Below are 19,832 nucleotides of genomic sequence, written 5' to 3'. Positions count from 1 at the left end.
CTGAAATAGTTGGATTTTTTGTCCCTAACTCAAGAATCTATTGTTTGTTTGTAGCCTTGCAAAGTTTACTTAATTCCCTATGCCAAAGCCCTACACTTAAGCTACTGTAGGTGGAAAGAGCCCTAAGAAATATAAAATTGTAGATGAATTTTAATTGACATTGTATTATTAAGTTGTTCTTTACTCAATAGGAAATGAAGGTGAAAGTCATGATGTTATGACATGTCTCAAAATATTAATGCACTCAATAATGCAATCGGCAACTTTTAAATTCGATGAAATCCTATTTAGAGGAAAGAAAGAGTTTCTTTATTTTTCTGAGATGAAGTGCAAAACTCAAAACTTTTCCAACATTCCTAAAACAACCAATTCCATCTTAATGCAAAGAAAACGCAGAAAATAAACCAACCTAAATATCAAATAAACAAAAAATATTCTTTATCATTTATCAGTCAAAACTTTCAAGTACATAGAAATCAATCAGGAGAGTTGGAGGAAAATACATTCTCCCCATGAATTCTTTGATTTAATGATAATGACAGTGTAATTGTGAGAAATTCCCAAAATTGAAAGCAACAATTTCTTCACAAAAGCACTAGACCTTAAGAAACCCTAATTTGCAATTCAATATGAGTTTGATCATAAATTAGTAAAAAATTAAGTTCAATTGGTGTATTTGACAAAACAAAATAAGGATATCCAAGCAGAACAACAACATATCCTGTTTTGATCAATCGACAACTTAACCAGGCAAAACCCTAACCAGTTTATCCAAAGCAACTTAATTCTCAAAATATATTAAAAAATCACTCAAATGAGTTCAGAAGAGACATAAGATAGTCCAAACAAAGATAATGACACTTTCAAAAAATTCAACTCAGTTCTGGGTTGAAGCAAAAGCCAAATTTTCAAACATTTCTAAGGCCTGCATAAGTTAGCAATATAAAACAGAGTGCATGCGCCCAACTGCTAAGGAATATTTGGTGCAGAACTACGCTCTGTTAGCAAACAAGAATAGCGCAGATATCATAAACCCAAGAAAAAATAAAAATTCAAGAAATCAACCCCACAGATCTGAAAGGTCATTAGTTCATAAAGGCTCAGGTCAAGATAAATTAGAACGATCAAAAAGAAAAACTAATGAAAAGGAAGAAAATAGATACATTCCCCAGCGGGGTCACCAATTTTTTACACTGAACAAATCCCTCTTGTGGATAAGAGCAATCTCCCTAAATCCTTGACGGAAACTAGAAACCATTAAGATAATTGAACTCACTCTTTCCCTATGTTGGACTTGTTTGAATTATAAGAATTAAAGCTACTAGATGATCCTCTTACCTATTTCACAAAATGCTTGATGAAGACCCCTTGTTGTGACTTGACGCAACTTCTCAATGCTTGACAAGACCTGCAACCATAAACCGTAAAAGGATCAAAAGCATATGTGATATAATAATCCAAACAAAACTTAACCTAATGATCAAGGAGATTAGGAATTGAATTTTCCCTAATAAACATTGTAAATAATTATAAAACATTCATCATTCCAAAAAGATAAATGAACGGGAGAAAGTGTTCATTTGTATTAATCAAAGATAAAGAGGAGCCTTACAACCTTCACCTTGATGCTGTGAAGATGATCCCAAATTCCTTCAATCACCTCCTTAGATGATAATATTTCTAATCTTAAACTAGCACCATAAGTTTATCCTCTCTGATTTTTTGCCTCCTCTAACCCTCTACCCTCCAATTATTTTATAGGCTAAGCAGAAGAAGTTTCAGATCCAAAACAGGAGGGTGAGACCCCTTAGTTGAGGGATTAGGTTTCCATGAGGAAAGGGATTAAGATTGATCATATGAGGGTTATAGTTCGAATAGTCATCACCTGGAAAATTTTAGTTGGGAAATATTCGACCAACTATGTTTCTAGAAAGTACTTTTTATTTTTACTTTCTTGAATTCACCTGCGCGGGTTTATAGTGGTAGTCAGAGTGCAACTTTGCACTATTCTCAGATTTAATTCTAGCGAGTGTGCGGGAACAACTAGAAAAATTAGTGCAAGTGAAACTTGACAAGGTGTGATAACTATTACTCCAAAAGTTCTCACGTTCTTCAAGATATTTTTGGTTGTTTGACTTCCAAGGAAGTTCAATCAAACATCTTCATGGATGGTAAAAAGACCCATAAACTAATCAAGTGTCATGGTGTCAAATTGACATGTTACACCCTCACTCTTCCACTTTCAATCCTTCCACCCTCAATTATCCCTCCTACAGGATCACCTCCTCCAGGCCTCTAATAACCTCACACACCAAGTTCAAGTTCATCTTCCCCAAGATCACCTATCGAAGGCCAACCTTGGCTATTTGTTGGGCCCATCACTATTCCTAAAGATAAGCATGATTTAACAAAGCATTCTGAAAGATGGCTTCCTAAGTATAATCCTGATGGACCTATTACTATTCAAGGGCATGTTAAAAAAATCATGTTATCTCTGAAATTAGTAGCAGTTCAACATGAAGATGAAGTTTGCAAGTTATCTCCATTGATGTTTGAGGGAAAAGCTACAACTTAGTATTTCACATTAGTTGATGGTTCTATCACAAGTTGGGAGGTTTTTTAAAAACAACTTATTAAAAAAATATGGAGAAGATAAAACCAAAGCATCTTTAACTATAGAACTATTAAACATTAGGATGAATCCTTGTGAATCAATTAATTATTTTAATAAAAGACTACTTTCTATCCTTAATAAATCCTTGTAGTGTCTAGGGTAGGTAATGATGTTTTAAATGAAGTCTATACTACTACTCTTCCTTATGATATTAAATTTGATGTCATTAGAGAAGAAAAAACCACATTAGCTCTAAATAGAGATGAGGCTTCAAATGTTGAAAAACAAATATTAAAAATTGCAGTGAAACAAAAATTAGGACAAGAAAGAATAAAACAATATCTTCTTCCCAAAAAACTTCAACTAGTAAAACAGTTGACGTGAAAAAAGAAAAGGAAAATATAGATTTAGACTCAATTCAAAAGGTAATTAAAAAAATGTCTATTGAAATAAATGATGTAAAAAAAGTATTTTCTGAAACACAAGTAATTGAAAAACCTTGGAGGTCATTTAGAAGAAATGCACTCCCTAATCATAATCAAACAAATATTCAAGAATTAAATGTTGATGATTATGCTCAAGGTCACATTTTTCGAGTTTATAATGAAAAGAATTATAAAAAATCTTGTGCTTCTTTTATAAATATGTTTAAGGTGTTTATAGAAGCTGAGGAGGAGAAGCAAGAAGAGGAAGAAAAATGAAATGGAGCAGAATCTTGTAAAATTAATGTTTTATGGGATGTTTCATGAATATTATGTGATAGTAATTCTTTTGAGGATGAAGGAGAAGTTAATGCTATTCAAACTAGAACTAAAATTCAAAATCCCTCTCCTAATCAAGCATCTTCATAAAATAATAATCCTCCAACTCAAACCAAAAAAACAAAAGCTTCTGATAAATCTACTTCTACATCTAATAACACCCCTTCAGCTGAATATCTAGATTATGATTTAGTTTATGATAATATCTCTTTATTTGAATTATCAAAACTTACTTAGCTAAGAGATAAATTGGTTAAATCTATAGAAGGTAATCCTTCTGAAAATCACAATTCCGATAAAGCTCCTTCTAAAAATATCTCTAATATTAATACAAATTTAATTGGAGATAGATCATTTTCTCAAACTTCTACTTTCCTTTTGAATTTTCAAATCTGCAACAGAAAAGTCCACAATTTTCTAGTCGATTCAAGGGCCTCATCTAATTTAATGCCATTATTAGTTGTTGAAAAATTAACTCTATCTCCTACAAATTCATCTACGGAATTTGTGCAACTTGAGAGGACAAATAAAAAATGTGCTTATCATACTTGCTTCAAATCACAAAATCTTTCAGATTATTGATATCGTTGCCACTAATATTCTACAATCATATGTTTTAATTTTTAGTCGAGATTGGTCCAAACATCTTAATGGTTATTTCTCAATAGTCTAGTCTCGTTTATGGGTACCCTTAAATGGTAGGCCAAAGAAGGTTAAGGTTGATTGTGAACAACACATGAAACATACAATAAAAAACCTTGGAAATTCTGATGAACCAACCAATTCTCCTTAATCTTCATTATGAAATTATACATTTGATACCTATCTTGGTAATTTATCATCCAAAGAATCTACTATGTTGGAAACTCAAACTGAAAGCCTAAAATTTCTACAGGTACCAACTTTAAATTCAAGACAAATTTGATATGCGAAGGTTTCAACTATCATTACAACTAATCAAATTAACCATTGGAATTTGTATTTTGATGGATATAAATGAAATGAGGGAGTTAGAATTGGATTTGTGTTAATATATCCCCAAGCGATTAAATTTCTTCTGTCTTGTAGACTAAATTTCCCTTGCACCAATAATGTAGTTTAATACAAATCTTTACTGGAAGGTCTTCTTAAATCTATTGAAATGGAAATAAAAAATATCAAAGTTTTAGTTGATTCATAAATTATAGTAAGACAATGCAATAAAACTGTTAATTGTGTATCTAATCTTTTGAGAAATTCTAAGAACGAAGTATGGAACTTAGTTCAAAATTTTGATAACTTTGAATTAGATTCCATACCTCGTTCTCAAAATAATGATGTTGATCATCTTGCTAATGTTGCATCAAGCCTTCTGCCAATTGAAATTATTTTTCCAGAACAATTTTCAATTGAAATTATTTTTAAACCTTAATTCCTCAACAATATTCAAAATTGTAGAGCATTTGATGATGATGATCAAATCAAAGATTTCTTGACTGTAGAAGATACTTTCAAAGAGTCCATTATTGATGGCGATCAACATTGTGCTCAATTGATATCATATTTTTCAGATGATCAAAATAGTCAAAATTCAATTCTAGAATCTGTAGTCCAATTGAAAAATTTATATGAATTTCAAAATATATTCATAGGTAGTAAAAATTACAAAATAAATAGCTCTTCAATGCAATTTGAAGTTGTAAATCTAGCAACTGAAAAATAACCTCAAAATATTAATTTGGGAAGTAATTGTACACTTGTTGAATGACACAAATTTATTTAACTTTTCAAACAATACAAGTATGTTTTCCCTTGGACCTATGATGATTTAAAATTTTATGATAGTAAAATCATTCAACATGTAATTCCAATCAAATTAGATAATAAACCTTTTCAACAAAAACTAAGGAAAATGTGTCCTAGACTTGAGAGTCAAATCAAGGAAGAGATTAATAAACTCTTGAAAGCTCATATTATATTTTTGGTAATACATTCACAATGGGTTTGAAATTTAATCCCAGTTCGAAAGAAAAACGAAGATATCATAATCTACGTTGAATTCCAAAATATGAATTTATAATATATAAAAAATAATTATCTTTCTCCTCCATTGCAGCAAATTTTGCAATCAATTGTAGGATCTCATATGTTTTCTCTTCTTGATCAATTCTCTGATTACAATTATATTTTGGTTTCACTATAAGATCAAATTAAAAATAATTTTCGAAATAAATGGGGCACATATGCGTATAAAAAGATGCCATTTCGATTAATCAATTATGGAGCTACTTTTAAACAGACCACAGATATTGCTTTTAATGGAGTAATTAATAAGTTCATGGTGGTATGTATGCGTAACATTATAGTCCATTATAAGAAAATAACTCAATATGTTGATCATTTACTCAAGATCTTTGAAAGATGTCGCAAGTATGGGATCTCATTAAATCCCAAAAAGAAACTATTTGTTCTCACTAAAGGTAAATTATTGGGGTTTATTATTTATAAAATTGGTATTGTTATTGATCTAGATAAAATCAAATAAGTTTTGCAAATTGTTCTTCCTCACAATAAAAAAATCTATGCAATCTTTCTTAGGAAAGAGAAATTTTGTTCAAAGGTTTAATCCAAGTTTTCCAGAAAGATTCAAACAAATGCAAGATATGATTAAAAAGAATCATAATTTTTAAATGGAGACCATTAGAAAAACATGATTAAAGAAGCTATTGATGTTGCTTCAACATTAGTCAGACCAAATTTTGATAAATAATTTTTATTATACACATTTGCCTCTATTATTTCGTATGCACTAGTCCTCACTTAGAAAAATTCTAAAGATATAGAAATTCCTATTTCTTTCATGAGTTTTAGCTTTCAGGGCATTGAATTACATTATCTAGAAATAGACATGCAAGCATATGTTTTTCATAAATCTGTTAAAAACTTCAGATGTTTCTTGCTGAAATCTCATATTAAAGTGATAGTTCCACACCCCATAGTTAAGAATTTGTTAATATAGAAATGTTTAGGAGAAAAAAGAGCAATTTCAATTACTGCGTTACAAGAGTTTGATTTATAAATTAATCCATCCAAATTCATTAGAGGATAGGCTCTATGTAAATTATCATCCAAATCCAAAGGATATCATTTAGATGAAGGTGAAAATTCTATTTCAAAATAAGGATGGTATAATTAGTTTGAAATGAATAAATAACAAATCATTTATGTATTTGCACTGATAAATACATGTTATGTAGATATAAAGCATTTCTTAACTTATGGTATTTCCCTTTACAACTTATCAATTAAACAGAAAATAGATCTATGTCTAAAATGTTCCAAATATAAGTTAATTTTGTTGGACAGTTGGCATTGTCTGGATGACTAGTGGCTACAAGTGTGTTGGCATTGATGTCAACAATCATGCTAGAAAATGTGTTGGGAAGTTGGTATTGTCTAACTATTGGCAGGAATTTTTGCATTGATGTCAACCAAATCAGCATGGATATATGCGCTAGCTTGATGTTAGGCAAGACAACTTTGATGTCCCCTAGCCTAGCTATGATTGTAATTGGGCTAGCATTGATATGCTTAATGTGACAAGATCAAGGGAAGTCATATGGTTGTTGTAGTCTATATAGAGAATCACCATATTAGCAATCTTATTGGAAGAAGCCATAAACATATGACTATGGTGGTTGGAAGAGGAGGCTCTAAGCACAAGAATAAGGGTCAAGATGCAAAGAACAATAGAGAGTTTGCAACCATTTTTTAGGTAGAATAAGGGATCAAAACCTACATTGGACCTTCCCCACTAGAAAGTGCTCTGAAAGAGATTTCCAATGGTATGAAAAATTATGAAAATGTCCTCCTCGATTAGGAGTTATTCCCAGTTAAATTTTGGTGACTTAAGCCATGAAATCAAAGTCAAAAGGTACTTCAAGGAGACTTCGCACATATACAAAGTTGGAGGCACTACCAAATTCAGTGGAGATGGTGGCGATACCTCAGAACTTCGTAACCACAATGTAATTCACCTTTAAGAAAGTTATGATCTGATACGGGGGCAACAAGGTCGAATTTCAGAACCTGATATTGGAAAAGGAATATCAGAGTAGGTTGGAACCTCGAGATGATAGGATATCAGAGGTCAGAGTCCCTTATAATTCTTTTGAGAAAAATTATGATCTTATATTGTATGTTGGAGCACAGTGCGACCCGATATCAGAACCTTGGAGGAGAGGGCATATCCAAAAATTGGAAGCTGGAGGCCATTGAAACATCGAAGGTCAAAGCACATCAGGACCCAATTTCGGAACTATAGAGCAGAGAGGGCATATCATAATATCGGAAGGTTGAGGCCATCAAAACCTCAGAACCTCATAAGTCCTTATAAGTTGTAATTCTTTGAAAGCATTGAGGTTTGCAAAAGAGAAGAAATACAAAGGAATTCGGTGAAAAACCAAGGACCAAGAAGACCCTTTATCTCTCCTCTAATAGACACTTCAAGAGTTGAAGTGGAAAATGATATCAGTATGACGTGGTTATATGGTGGACACTTGGCATCTTGATTCAACAAATTTGGTCGCCTAATGGGGCAAATTTGGGTGACACTTGTTACCACTAAGGAGGTGCCACATGTAGTGATGGCAACAACATGGCATCATCTCATAAGTTAGCACATTGGAATTTGGAGTTTTAGTAACTCCCGTGTAATTGTTTTATACAAAATTTATAATCCAATAAAGGAGCTTCGATGAGACTAGCACATGGTCATGGGAGTTCCAAAGGACCAAGACTGAAGAGCAAGCCTTAGCACCTGATTTTTGTAAAGATGCCACGTGGAAAGTACATTTTAGAGGTCAAAATTTTTGGAAGCCCTCTAACTGATTTATGAAAGAAATTCAATATGCGGGAGCTCCGATTTGTTTGCGCATGCTCAACGGGACTAATATAACAAAGGGTGTACAGTGAGGCTAGCACCTGAGTGCTGCGTGTTATCACTGAGAATTTTCTCAAGGTTAAAGAAAGAAATTTTTGAGATAACCATAAACCAATCTTTTAGACTCAAGTTCTAGCCAACCTAAGTCCAGAGAGGGCTCTCTTTATAATTTAGCTTTGTTTGATGGGATATTAGGCTAGTTATGAAAGTTCAGGGGTGTTTTGTTTTGTTTGGTGGAATTAAGGAAACAAAAGGGCATAGTATGTATTCAGGCCATTGGGCTATGGAGTCAAGTTGGAAATGTCTAACACGATTTGATTAATCACTAAGGTAAGATTTCACAAGGAAAGCTAGCACAAGGACAAATATGAAAGTCTTAATGGATGGAAATCTTAACCAAAGCCAAGGGCAATGAAGAATCCTTAGCATGGATCAAGATGAAGAAGGGAATTTTGGCAAATAACAAGGGAAATTAAGAATCATGTACTAGGGGCCAATAGAATGAATGGATTACAGAAGTGAGGGAGCAATTAAGAATTCTCAGACTTAAGTAATTTAGTAGAAAACATTAAATAAGCAAACAGTTAAAACAGAGAGCACTTAAGCTAATTCTGATGATATTATTCCTCATTTACTTTTAAGAATTATGAGAAACACATATATTATTTCATAACATAAAGGAAAACAATAATCAAACTCAGAGAAGTGATACTTATTTGTTTTCCACAGTGCACATGAATCGAGTTAAATGTCCTCAGCTTTATTTAATCCAGTAAACCATTCGAGCCTTGATTAAAATAGCTCCTTTAACTCAATACAAAAGTCTATAGAAATTCTTGTTAATCCACCCAAAATAATTCAAATGAAGAATTATTTATACTAATTCTAAACTGAAATATCTTGAAGAAATATCAAGATTGACTTTATAAATATATCAAACTATTTTATAATAATAGAGCTTAAATAAAGGAAATTCAAAACTAATGAATCTATTTGGCACTATGTTTATGGATTTATGGTAACAAAGAAGTGAAATTCGAATTTGATAGCAACTCTTAAGTGATGATGAGGCATCCCAGTCACTAACTGCATCCTTCCTTTGTGCATTCTGCCCCATAAATTCTGCAACCTTAGGGTCCAATGATATGCTTGTATATCTCAATCCGAGATAGATATGTAAAAAGTGAAAGAGGTTATTGTAGATAAGAATGTGTTTGAGATAGAACTCACTCCATTTTCCAAAATTCAGCTCCAACTATTCACAATATTCTCTGCAAGAATATGTCAAAAACAGGACTTTGCACAACCTAAAACATAGGCTGTGAAGACATGCACTTATCTCACTTTTGGTAATACGTGTGTAAAAAGTGAGATAGGTTTTTGTATATTAGCCTGTTGGGAACAAAAACCTCCTCCATAGTTTCAAAATAAATTTTGGATTGGTCACAATAGGTTCTGCAAAACTATGACTTAAACAAGAAATTTCTAAAGAATGTACCATTTCTGCTTTGATTTCATCTTTTAGCCTTGAATTTCTTTTAACTATTTTTCACTTTTACTTTGGATAAAATTCATTGTTGCTAGTGAAAGTTTTTTCATCTCTATTTAATCCTTACTGCATCCATGTTTACTTTTACTTTTTACTTTTACCACTATGTTTTTTCATTTGTCCTCACTTTGACATGAATTTGTATGCTCTGTAACTATTTTCACTGTTGTTTATCTTCATGCTAGCTGATTTACTTGACTTGGTCTTCAATCTAATACTGTTTAACCCTGATACACTTTGACTGTTCATTACTGTGTCCTTTTACCTTCATTGCATATTTTACTATTTATTGTGTATTTCAATCAGTAATTTCTATTCTTGTGTATATCAGCATCAGGTAGTGGATATAGGTTAAGTCCATGCTTATTGTATTCATCTGCCTTGTAACTGTATTCTTTGTCTGGTTGCTCTATTCCAACTGTCAAGTCTCTGTGTAGTCTTGTTCTCTGTTTTGAGTGTAATTGTTCTTTCTCTTAATACAGGTGCTGAATGAGGTTTCCAATTGATTTCTTGGAGTAAACCAGTTCCGTGACTAGTATCAGATTGGTTTATCCAAGGTTTGCTCTTTGGCCAAATACCTACAAAAAGCAACAATCGTTAAGAAAATAGGGGTTTGTACTGGAGGCATGTGATGGCTTTCTTTGCAAAGGAATGTGTTGGAAAGGGGCCGTAATGGATTCTTAGATGTAATTGCAAGCGAAATTGAGTCGCAGAGGTTCACGGTGACGATGGAGGGTTTCTTGGGTTAACACTATGAAATTGGTGAAAACCATGGAAAGCACAGGTTTTCACATTATAAGGTTTAACGGGCAGAAATTCAAATATGGTGCGAAAATCAATTAAATGAACGAACAAGCAGTTTATTGAAATGGCGGCGAAGCGGTATTGAAAGGCCATTGCACCGCTTATGAGGCATGAGCGGTTTTGGTGGGAGGCCGCCCAATGCCATTCATCAGGCGCCATGTAGCAGTGGGGTGAATAGTGAAATAACTCACATCGGGCGAGTAAAGGTCAGCCTTCGGGGGCCACTCGATATGAGTGTCGACCGTCGGATCTGAAGGGGTCATATCGCAAGATGATCGGGTTTGGAACTTGTGCGGAGGGTAATGGAGGGGTCCAACGGGTTTTAATTGTGGATTAAGTCAACCTAATGACATCGGGGACATTGTGATTGGAGGGAGTTTATTAATTAACCACAGTTTGATTAATTAATCCCTTTTTGCATGGAAGATGGTTTATGGTTGGTAATTAGTCGCAATCAGCTAATTAATCCACTTAATTAATTTATTTAATCTGGTTTATGTTCCAAACCATTGGGGTGGGATATTTAATATAAGGGATTTTAATTAAATATTTGGGAAAGGGTATTTTTTTGGGAATTAAATATAATAAAAATTAGAATTAATATGAGATGGAAATGGGAAAATCGCGCTAAGTATAATGTTTTAACACATTTGTTTATGCATATGAATTTACACATTATAACTTAGGCTTAGTTCTTTTTCATGGGTTTTTATGTAAATGAAAAGGGGTTTCAAGTAAGGTTTATTACTTTCCCTAGGCAAATAGTAATTTCACCTTAGGAAAAGGGAATTTTTATGAAAATGAGTGGATTTATGAAGGGGTGAATGTTGATAAGGGGGCTTCTTAGCACTTAAACCCTATAAGCTATTGGGTCGAGGGTCTGGTCCCTTCAGAAGTCAGAGAAATGCTCTGAGCCCCTTTAACTTAAGGTTTTAGGTACTTTTGACTTTGTTCATGGGAAATTAGTAAATTAAAGGTGAAATGAATGGGGAAATTAATCATTTGACTTTGTAAATGTTCCATTATCATCCAAACTCTTAGAAACTTGATGATTAAAGTAAATGATATGAATTTTTTCAATCAATCACCATAATTCTGCAACCATTCAACTACTTACCCATCTACTTATCCTACCATTTTTTCTACTCTTTGTTAGGGTGCACTTAAACTAGCAAACCCTTATCAAACTTTTCCTTTCATTACAACAAAAATCTAAGTCTATACTTATTACATCCAAGGACTCAAATTAAACTATTGAGCTCCTTTTATTTTCTCTACCTATCTAATTATCTTCCAAGATTACATTGTTTGGTCAGATTTTCATTCTCTATTTATCAACATGAAATTTAAAATATGAACTAGCCAAGTTTAAACACTTTGACTGTCATGGATTGTGGCATGAATAACAAGTTGCACACAATCATTATTATGCATAAGTAAATGGTAGTGGCATTTGGGCTTGCACACTTCCATGGTATTTTCTTTTTGGGGTTCATTTTTCATCTTTTTTGACCCTTTTCCTTATTTTTGCCCTTTGATTTTTATTTTAGGGCATACCCTCTTTACAATTTTTTTTTTTTTTTGAATTTTTGAATATGGAAAAAATTTGCAGAAAGCAAACGTATGTACATATTACAGAGATAAACTAATTCAATCATAAATTATGGCACCTATTAGTATAGGAACATAACACTACGAAGAAGATCGAAGGTCGAGGATTTTAGAACTTCGCATTAAATGAACTTTGAAGAAAGTTATGATGTATGAAGCTTCGATGTATGATGGTGACTGGATGTGAAACCCAAAACAACCACGGGCAAGAGTTATACATAGGGAGATAGTGCCCCAATAGGAGCATAAAGGCCTTAGCACCTTAGCGCTAAGGATCTTGTCACACGATTACATAGTGTAAAACAAGAAGGAGCTATGAAAAAGGGGATAATGGTAAAATCAGAAGCTCATGATTTCATAAGATCTTTTTAATAAGTTACGAAATGAAAAAACTATGATATTTTTGTACATAGGTATATGAAGGAATATGAGGATGAATGGGTTGGAAACTAGGTAAATGCATGCAAAAGGCTGGCATCGTAGGAGTAATAACAACTGCAGAAATCGTTGGGTCAAGACAGAGAGGACAATGATTTGTAGAGGTAGAAGTTGACTCCAAAACAACCATGCTTGAGTTTTCTTACATGTTAATGACGAATTAAATGTAAAAGATGGTTAAGTGTAGAAGTGTTGATCACAGTACAAGAGAGCCATGTGAGAAGTACACCCTAATCTCTGTGAGCAATTAAGAAGGATGGAAAGCCATGTTATGTGTGCAAATAGAATTCATGATTAGTCTCCTTGGGTGTGTAGGTTGACTGAGATTTAACTCTCAGTATGGAGAATGATCAGGTGCCCATCCTCATATTTAATGCATTGGTAATGACCAGGAAAATTGGTGCAATAGCAAGATGGAGAAGCCATGTGGAGGTACACTCTAACAGTGTGTATTAAATGCGCAAAACTTTTTCTTTTTCAAAAATCCAATATATATAATAATACTTTCCCCTATTAAACTAACACACCTATTATATTAAAATAATAATAACCTTTTATGTATACATAAAATATATATATATATATATATATATATATATATATATATATATATATATATATATATTCAAATTATACAAGTTAATTTTACACTTTATATATCTTCAAATTATTTTAATAAACAAATTTATCTTCGTATAAAGAATTCCTTAATTTTACATCAGAGGCTTTGTGATCTATATTGTAGATAAATGTTTTTCAAATTAATCACATCATTAAGATTTGGATTTTAGATTGAAATTTTTAATTCTTCAAACTAAACCAAGATTCAAAATTTTTATTTCATAATATTAAAAAAATTATTAAAACTTTTCACAAATTACCACTCAACAAAGAACTAGCTTTCTCTTCCAATTTGTTGTCGGTAGACATCTAAATAAAAACTAAAACAAGATCATCCACAATTGTTTTAAATATGATGTGGTTTTCTCCAACTCTAAGTTTGTTTCATTGACATTTTCTAAGACAATGCAACAAGTTGGATTTTGAGTTTTAAAATACATAACTTTTTTTTGGTCTTTTTATAATTATTAATATAGAAAAATGTTATATATATATATATATATATATATAATTGAAATGTTAAGGGCAATTTTAAATAAAATAATTAATTAAATTATAGTGATAAATTTTAATCGCTATAAACAATTAGTTGAAGATAACAAATTTGAATTATTAAATTTATATAAACTACTAAATGATGCATACTGTTTTTGAAAATTAAATTAAATAAAAGGAGGTGTTTCATGGTAGCTAGTCCTTTCCATTTAGGTTAGAATTATGCTCTCCAAAAAATGCATAAAAACATTATAATGTACATTTGTCAATGCTAAATTAACAATGGTCAATAAGAAAATTGAACCCTGTAGGGAACTAATAAATTAAGATGTGAAATGAATTTTTGGTGGTTAGTAACAACTAGTAAGTTTATACATTTATAATTTCACTCCTACATAAGTGCAGGGAAAAAGTAAATATTGATGGAAAGTAATTCCTAGTAAGTCTTTGCATATACATCTTATTTTTACAAAAATTTTATACAAATACATGATTAAATTATGGTGGGAAGTAATTGATGGCAAATATGTTAGCAAATTTTCTATTTATTTGAGTATGAGCTACTTTTAAGGATTTTATTTTTGGATTGTTTTCATACAAAGGTTCCAAATAAAAAATAACTACACAGATATCTAACATTAATCTAAGATCTTAAATGTTTAAAAAATATTTTTTAATAATTTTGTAAAATAAATATTTTTTTATGAACTAAAATATTATAATTTATATTAAGCAATGCTAAACTAGTAATGGTGCATAAACAATTCCATTACAAAAATATTCTTTTACCTCTACAAACTAATAATACTAACCAATCTAACAAAATCCTCCATTAAAATAAACAAATACAATATTTTAACCCTCCCCCACTCAGATCTTTGGATATATATATATATATATATATATATATTTATATATTTATATATATATATATACATGTTTAAAATTATGAAAATGAAAAAAATGTAAGTCGAGATCAGATTAACCATATGAAAGAACTCATACATGTTTAATTAGTTAAAACCGAGAATATGTACTAAATAAATATAATAGAGTTTCGTTACAATCAAGAACCCAGGATACATAACCAAACATAGGATTAAACATTACAATGATTTATATCTAGCGATTACGATTTAGATTTGCCTGACCATTTGAGTTTTATAGCCTGGCCAGATAATTAGAGTCAAAGGAAAGTTTTATAGATGGGACTGCTTACTTTTCTCCAAGTGACAGAGCTGACGTAATTTTGTGGGAACATACCAAATTCGCAGTTTTTCATGCTTGTTAAACACACCCTCAATGTCCCAACCATTATCTTTGGCCATGGCCACAAGAGGATAATAACAGGCCTGCCTCCACGCTCCAACGTTTTCCCCTCGTTCCTTGTATGCTCTTCTCAGACGGTTGGATTGTTCAATGTCCAGGCAGTGTAGGGCATAACAGTGCACATAATGTCTCATTTTTGGTTTGTTGATATAACCTGCGCCTGAATGCTTCGCATGTCGAAATACTTGATTTGTGACCTGCAACAATATTAATGGCAACATGACCATCGTCATGCAAATAAGCTAAAGTCAAGTATATAAATCCTAAACTACATAAACTGCAAAGGAATTAAACCCAAGTGCTTCAATTCCAAACTACATAAACCTGTAGAATGTGATTTAATACAGTGAAGTGGGTGCTTCACAACTGGAGTATAGGATACCTTCACCAATTTGTAGTGTGCATTGTTGTATTTATGAAACTAAAAGCATTCTAACAGATTTGACCTATTTTATGATTTTAATGATGGTAAGATGGGTTAGGATTTTATTTATCAAAATATAAAATATATTAGTGAAATTATTTGCAAAACTATTCCAAACATCAAAATTCCCAAGACCAGAATTAATGATGGGAGTTGCATTCATATTGCTTGTATCCTCCTACACTAAAAGCCTATGAATATATCCTCTTCTTTTTTTTTTCTCAATCATTAATAATTTGAAATACATTTTTTTATAGATTTTGATATTTTACAAATTTGATACACATACACAATAACAAAATCAAAACAATTAATTATCCATCAAATTTTTAAAATATTTCTAAATCAACTATTAAAAAAGTTTCCAAATTAATATATAATCATCTGAAATATCTAATCTATAATAAAATATGAAGTTTTAGTATGACCAATCTCATATTTCAGATTATATCGTAGCATACATCCATTTTAAACATGAACCTATCTTATAGCATAAATCCATTTTAAACAAAATAATACATCCATTTTAAAGATCACCATATCTTATAGCATATATCCATTTTAAACAAAATAGTAAAGTATCTTAAGTTCTATATTTGAAGTTTTTAAAGATCTACATTTGAATTTTTTGAGTCTGGCACTATGGTCTTGAATAAATATATATCTCTGCAACTAACATTTAAAGGGTGGTATGTGAAAAAATAAAAACAGCATTGGCTTTCGCACCTAGTTATAGGGAACCAGGTATGCTATCTATACCTTCGTAGGACATTTTTCTCCCCTCTCCTTCGCAATATGTTGCACATCCAGCAGAAATTTCCCGCACTGTTCATAAAGATCAAAGAGATAGTCTAACCCATTCTTTTTCCCTCTTGCAAGTTCACCGGGCTCAGTAACAATGAAAGGATGTTCTCTCTGTCTTTCTTCACCATCTTCTCCTGAATCCTTGGAACGTCTTCTTTTCTGTTTTTTGCAAGCCTTTGTCTGTTCGCTTCCATAGTTAGTGTCAGGCATTCCAATAAGCCCACTGACAGTAGTCCCTAGGTGGCCACTGTTTTGAAGAATAAGCACTGGATCCATGCCTGCATTTAGGTTTAGAGGAAAGTTTGCTGATGTATTATTTTGTGAAAGAATTATAGCATTATCTCCTTGAGGCTCTTCTACTGACAAGCCTGCAAAGCAAAACAGAAATCTGTAATCAATCAATATGAAAAATGTTTGTTGTTTGACAGCAAAGTTTAGCTCTGGAATTTCACAAATGACAAAGTCATCTTGGTTCATGCAGTGTATTGAAGTTTGATAGAGCAAAATGCCTTTTCAAACAAATCTCTTTCCATGGTTCATGCAGTGTATTGAAGTTTAATAGAGCAATAAGTCTTTTCAAACAAATCTCTTTCAATTCAGTTGTCAGCGATGTTATCTCTTGCCCTAACACTATTCGAATATTCCCTTCACAGCCTGCTGAAAATGACGGAGAAACCTACATTCTGAAAATCAAAGAAAAGAACCTAGTTTACACTAAATAAAATCAGGAGAAACATATTACAACAGTTTGAAGGCAATGAGAGCCTCTCTGAGCAACATAATTTTGATATCTAATATTATCATGGCGAGAATAGAGGAGATCTATTAGAGTAAACCTTTAACCAACATTAGACCGGGAGTTTTGAATATTTAAGCCCCACCCCAAACATTGGGGAACTGTTGCCAAATAGCCACTTTGTCACTGATGAAACAATCTTATATAGTTAAGGACATATTACCCTTTTTCATTCAAATTTGATCCATATTCAGCAAAGCATAGAAGGCAGTCTCAACAGATTAAGATTTGCATGCTTGTTCATTTTATAACTTTCTATGGCTAATCCATTTCTGAATAGGGTATCCAGAAGCAGTTAACCAGTTCACAACGGGTTGTGAACTGAACTGAGCAAGAATGAGGGTACTATGTTTCTTAAGAAATATTATAGACCTTGATGAACAGGACCATGGAATGACAGAACCTAAAAAAAGACTGATATACGGTATCTTGCAGTGCAAACAAAACTGCAACCTTGCAATGGTATCAATTAAAACGAACGATAGTGGCATTTTTATATAGAAGGAAATTTTCACTGCAGATACATATATAAATATATAAATCATTACCTTCCTGAGATAGTGTGTCAAGTGCATTCTCATCAATCTTGCGTTTTCCATCAACATCAACAAAGAGTTGTTCCATCCTTTTCCTTTCTGCTTCCTCCAACCTTCTCTTTTCTGCTCTGATTGCAGATTTAATTCCATATTTCTCCCCAACCAGGAGCTCAACACGGTATATCTCAACAAGGGTCCTGACCAGATCATCCACCTCTTGTTCAGTCATATTAACCAGTGTGTTCACAGTGAACCCCATGTCCACCATTTTGGTCAGCGTTATGTATCTCACACCATAATTCCTGAAGAGTTCCTCCAGGCAGTTCAATTCCTTCCTGCAACTGCTGCTGTTATTGGAAGCTGCCATGGCAGCTGCATTTGGAACACCGAAGTCATGGAAAATACGCTGAGCTTCCAATCCTGCACTCCTCTGCATTTGTGGGGGTGCAAGAGCAGGTGGTCTCTGGTCCCACTTGAAGAAAGCTGCAGAAAAGCTTTCAGGATCCATCCCTTGAATGTTGGATTCTGGGCGATGAAAACCAGAAACTTAAAAATCCTTATCTGAATTCTAAGGAAAATTTTCTTGAAACGAATGTGCCAATATCTGCTACTCAAATAGTGATATATACCTGACCAGTGACTGTTGCGCATCTGATCTGATCAACCCTAATCTGATCTCTTGCATTAATGTATCATAGTCTTTCTCTTATTCCTGTATCTCTAACTTGATCTGTCCTATCCATCATCATCACCACCCACAATTGATATTTTGTTCAGTACCTGCATCTTTGTTTATTGGTTTTAATGCTATTAGCTCTACGTGGGCTTTCGAGGAGTTGGTATTGAAGGCACACTCTACCTGTAATTTGAGAAGCTGTCCTTGTTGGTTTCAGATGGCAGGCAGTACGCGTAAGGACGTACATGGTTTCTGTCTGCACTGTTTTTTTTTTTTTTCTAGGACTAGTAGACTAGACCCCACAATGAAGGTAACGTTATTTCCTAGTGCCATGGATTCTGGAGTCTGTTTTGTAGGAAAGGGAAGGATTTTCATTGAAGAGGTCGGTGCCAGTGGCCACTGCCAGGAAGCGTACGTGCACTCTTCCCAACTGCATCTACATGTTATCACATGGACACCAGTCACTATCGGGTTGCTTCGCCACTAAATCAAATATAATCCCAAGAATCTCTCTCAAATTAAATTAATTTATGCTGTACTTCGACAACGAATGACACCTAGCATTTTCTTTGAGTTGCCAATTGAATTTTCTAGGCGCCGAATCTTCAACCCTTTGTACGCTATAGTGAATAGTAAGGATCACTCCCTCCTATTTGATCCTCTTTCTATTCTCCTTGATATCACAGATACCACTGATCGAATTTGCCTGACGAGCATATTGACTTTTTTTTTCTGTAATGATTCTTTCTGATCTGGATCATATACCTACTAGCTGTCATATCCAAGGTCCACAAGCTCGTACACAGTTTCCTCATTTGGCATGTGCTTTTAGCCCTCAAATAGAACTTCCGATTTCAAAATCCGGAATCAGTTCCCCAAATGTCTGTGCAACTATGAATCTTTGGTTACATTTGTATGTAGGATATGTGTAACCAGATGTAAAGTTATGTGTTGGCATTATTAGAATTAATTTTCCAATGTATGGGGAATGATATATCTTTGGCTATATTTGCATATAGAGTATATGTATAACAAAATATAAAGCCAGTTATTGGCATGTGAGTGTCTCTGAAAAATTCAAACCTTTGAATATTATTTTTCTCACTTTCATATTTTGGCTTCTAAGGGTTATCAGAATCAATTTCCCAGATATATGTGGAACTATAGCATCAAACCTTTGAATATTATTTTTTCTCGCTTCCATATTCTGGCATGTAAGGGTTATCAGAATAAATTTCCCAGATATATGTGGAACTATGCATCTTTGCTATATCTAGATATATGTGGAACTATGGATCTTTGCTATATCTGCATATAAAGTAAATATATAGCAAAATTTAAGTGTCTGAAACATTCAGGGTTTTAATATTATTTTTCTCACTTTCATAAATTGTAAATATACCAAATAAGCTCAAACTTTCGAATATTTTTCTCGACCTTCATATAAACCATA

General features: G+C 32.7%; 1 protein-coding gene across 1 annotated transcript; it reads right to left on the bottom strand.

The window, feature by feature from the left end:
- Positions 1–14,831: 14,831 nt before the first annotated feature.
- LOC149202262 (floricaula/leafy-like protein) lies at positions 14,832–18,469 on the bottom strand. Its single transcript, XM_089403148.1, has 3 exons — positions 17,716–18,469; positions 16,327–16,739; positions 14,832–15,340 (listed from the first exon to the last, which is right to left on the bottom strand). Exons 1-3 carry the CDS (start codon positions 18,209–18,211, stop codon positions 15,014–15,016), a joined length of 1,236 nt encoding a protein of 411 aa, XP_089259274.1. The 5' UTR covers positions 18,212–18,469; the 3' UTR covers positions 14,832–15,013.
- Between the last annotated feature and the right edge of the window lie 1,363 nt (positions 18,470–19,832).

The sequence above is a fragment of the Pinus tabuliformis genome, chromosome 2_1 (assembly GCF_031772625.1).
Source record: "Pinus tabuliformis cultivar Carrire ecotype Pingquan chromosome 2_1, CPIR1, whole genome shotgun sequence".
NCBI classification, from domain to species: domain Eukaryota; kingdom Viridiplantae; phylum Streptophyta; class Pinopsida; order Pinales; family Pinaceae; genus Pinus; species Pinus tabuliformis.
The sequence above is the reverse complement of the archived record's forward strand: the minus strand, read 5'-3'. Positions and strand labels throughout refer to the sequence as shown.

Bases quoted from the DNA above. Each gene is read 5' to 3' on its own strand.
- LOC149202262 (XM_089403148.1), bottom strand. From the start codon at position 18,211: ATGGATCCTGAAAGCTTTTCTGCAGCTTTCTTCAAGTGGGACCAGAGA. The intron at 16,740-17,715 runs GTAATGATTTAT...TTTGCTTTGCAG, and splicing joins TGACACACTATCTCAGGAAG to GCTTGTCAGTAGAAGAGCCT. The intron at 15,341-16,326 runs GTATAGATAGCA...ATATTGTTGCAG, and splicing joins GAGAAAAATGTCCTACGAAG to GTCACAAATCAAGTATTTCG.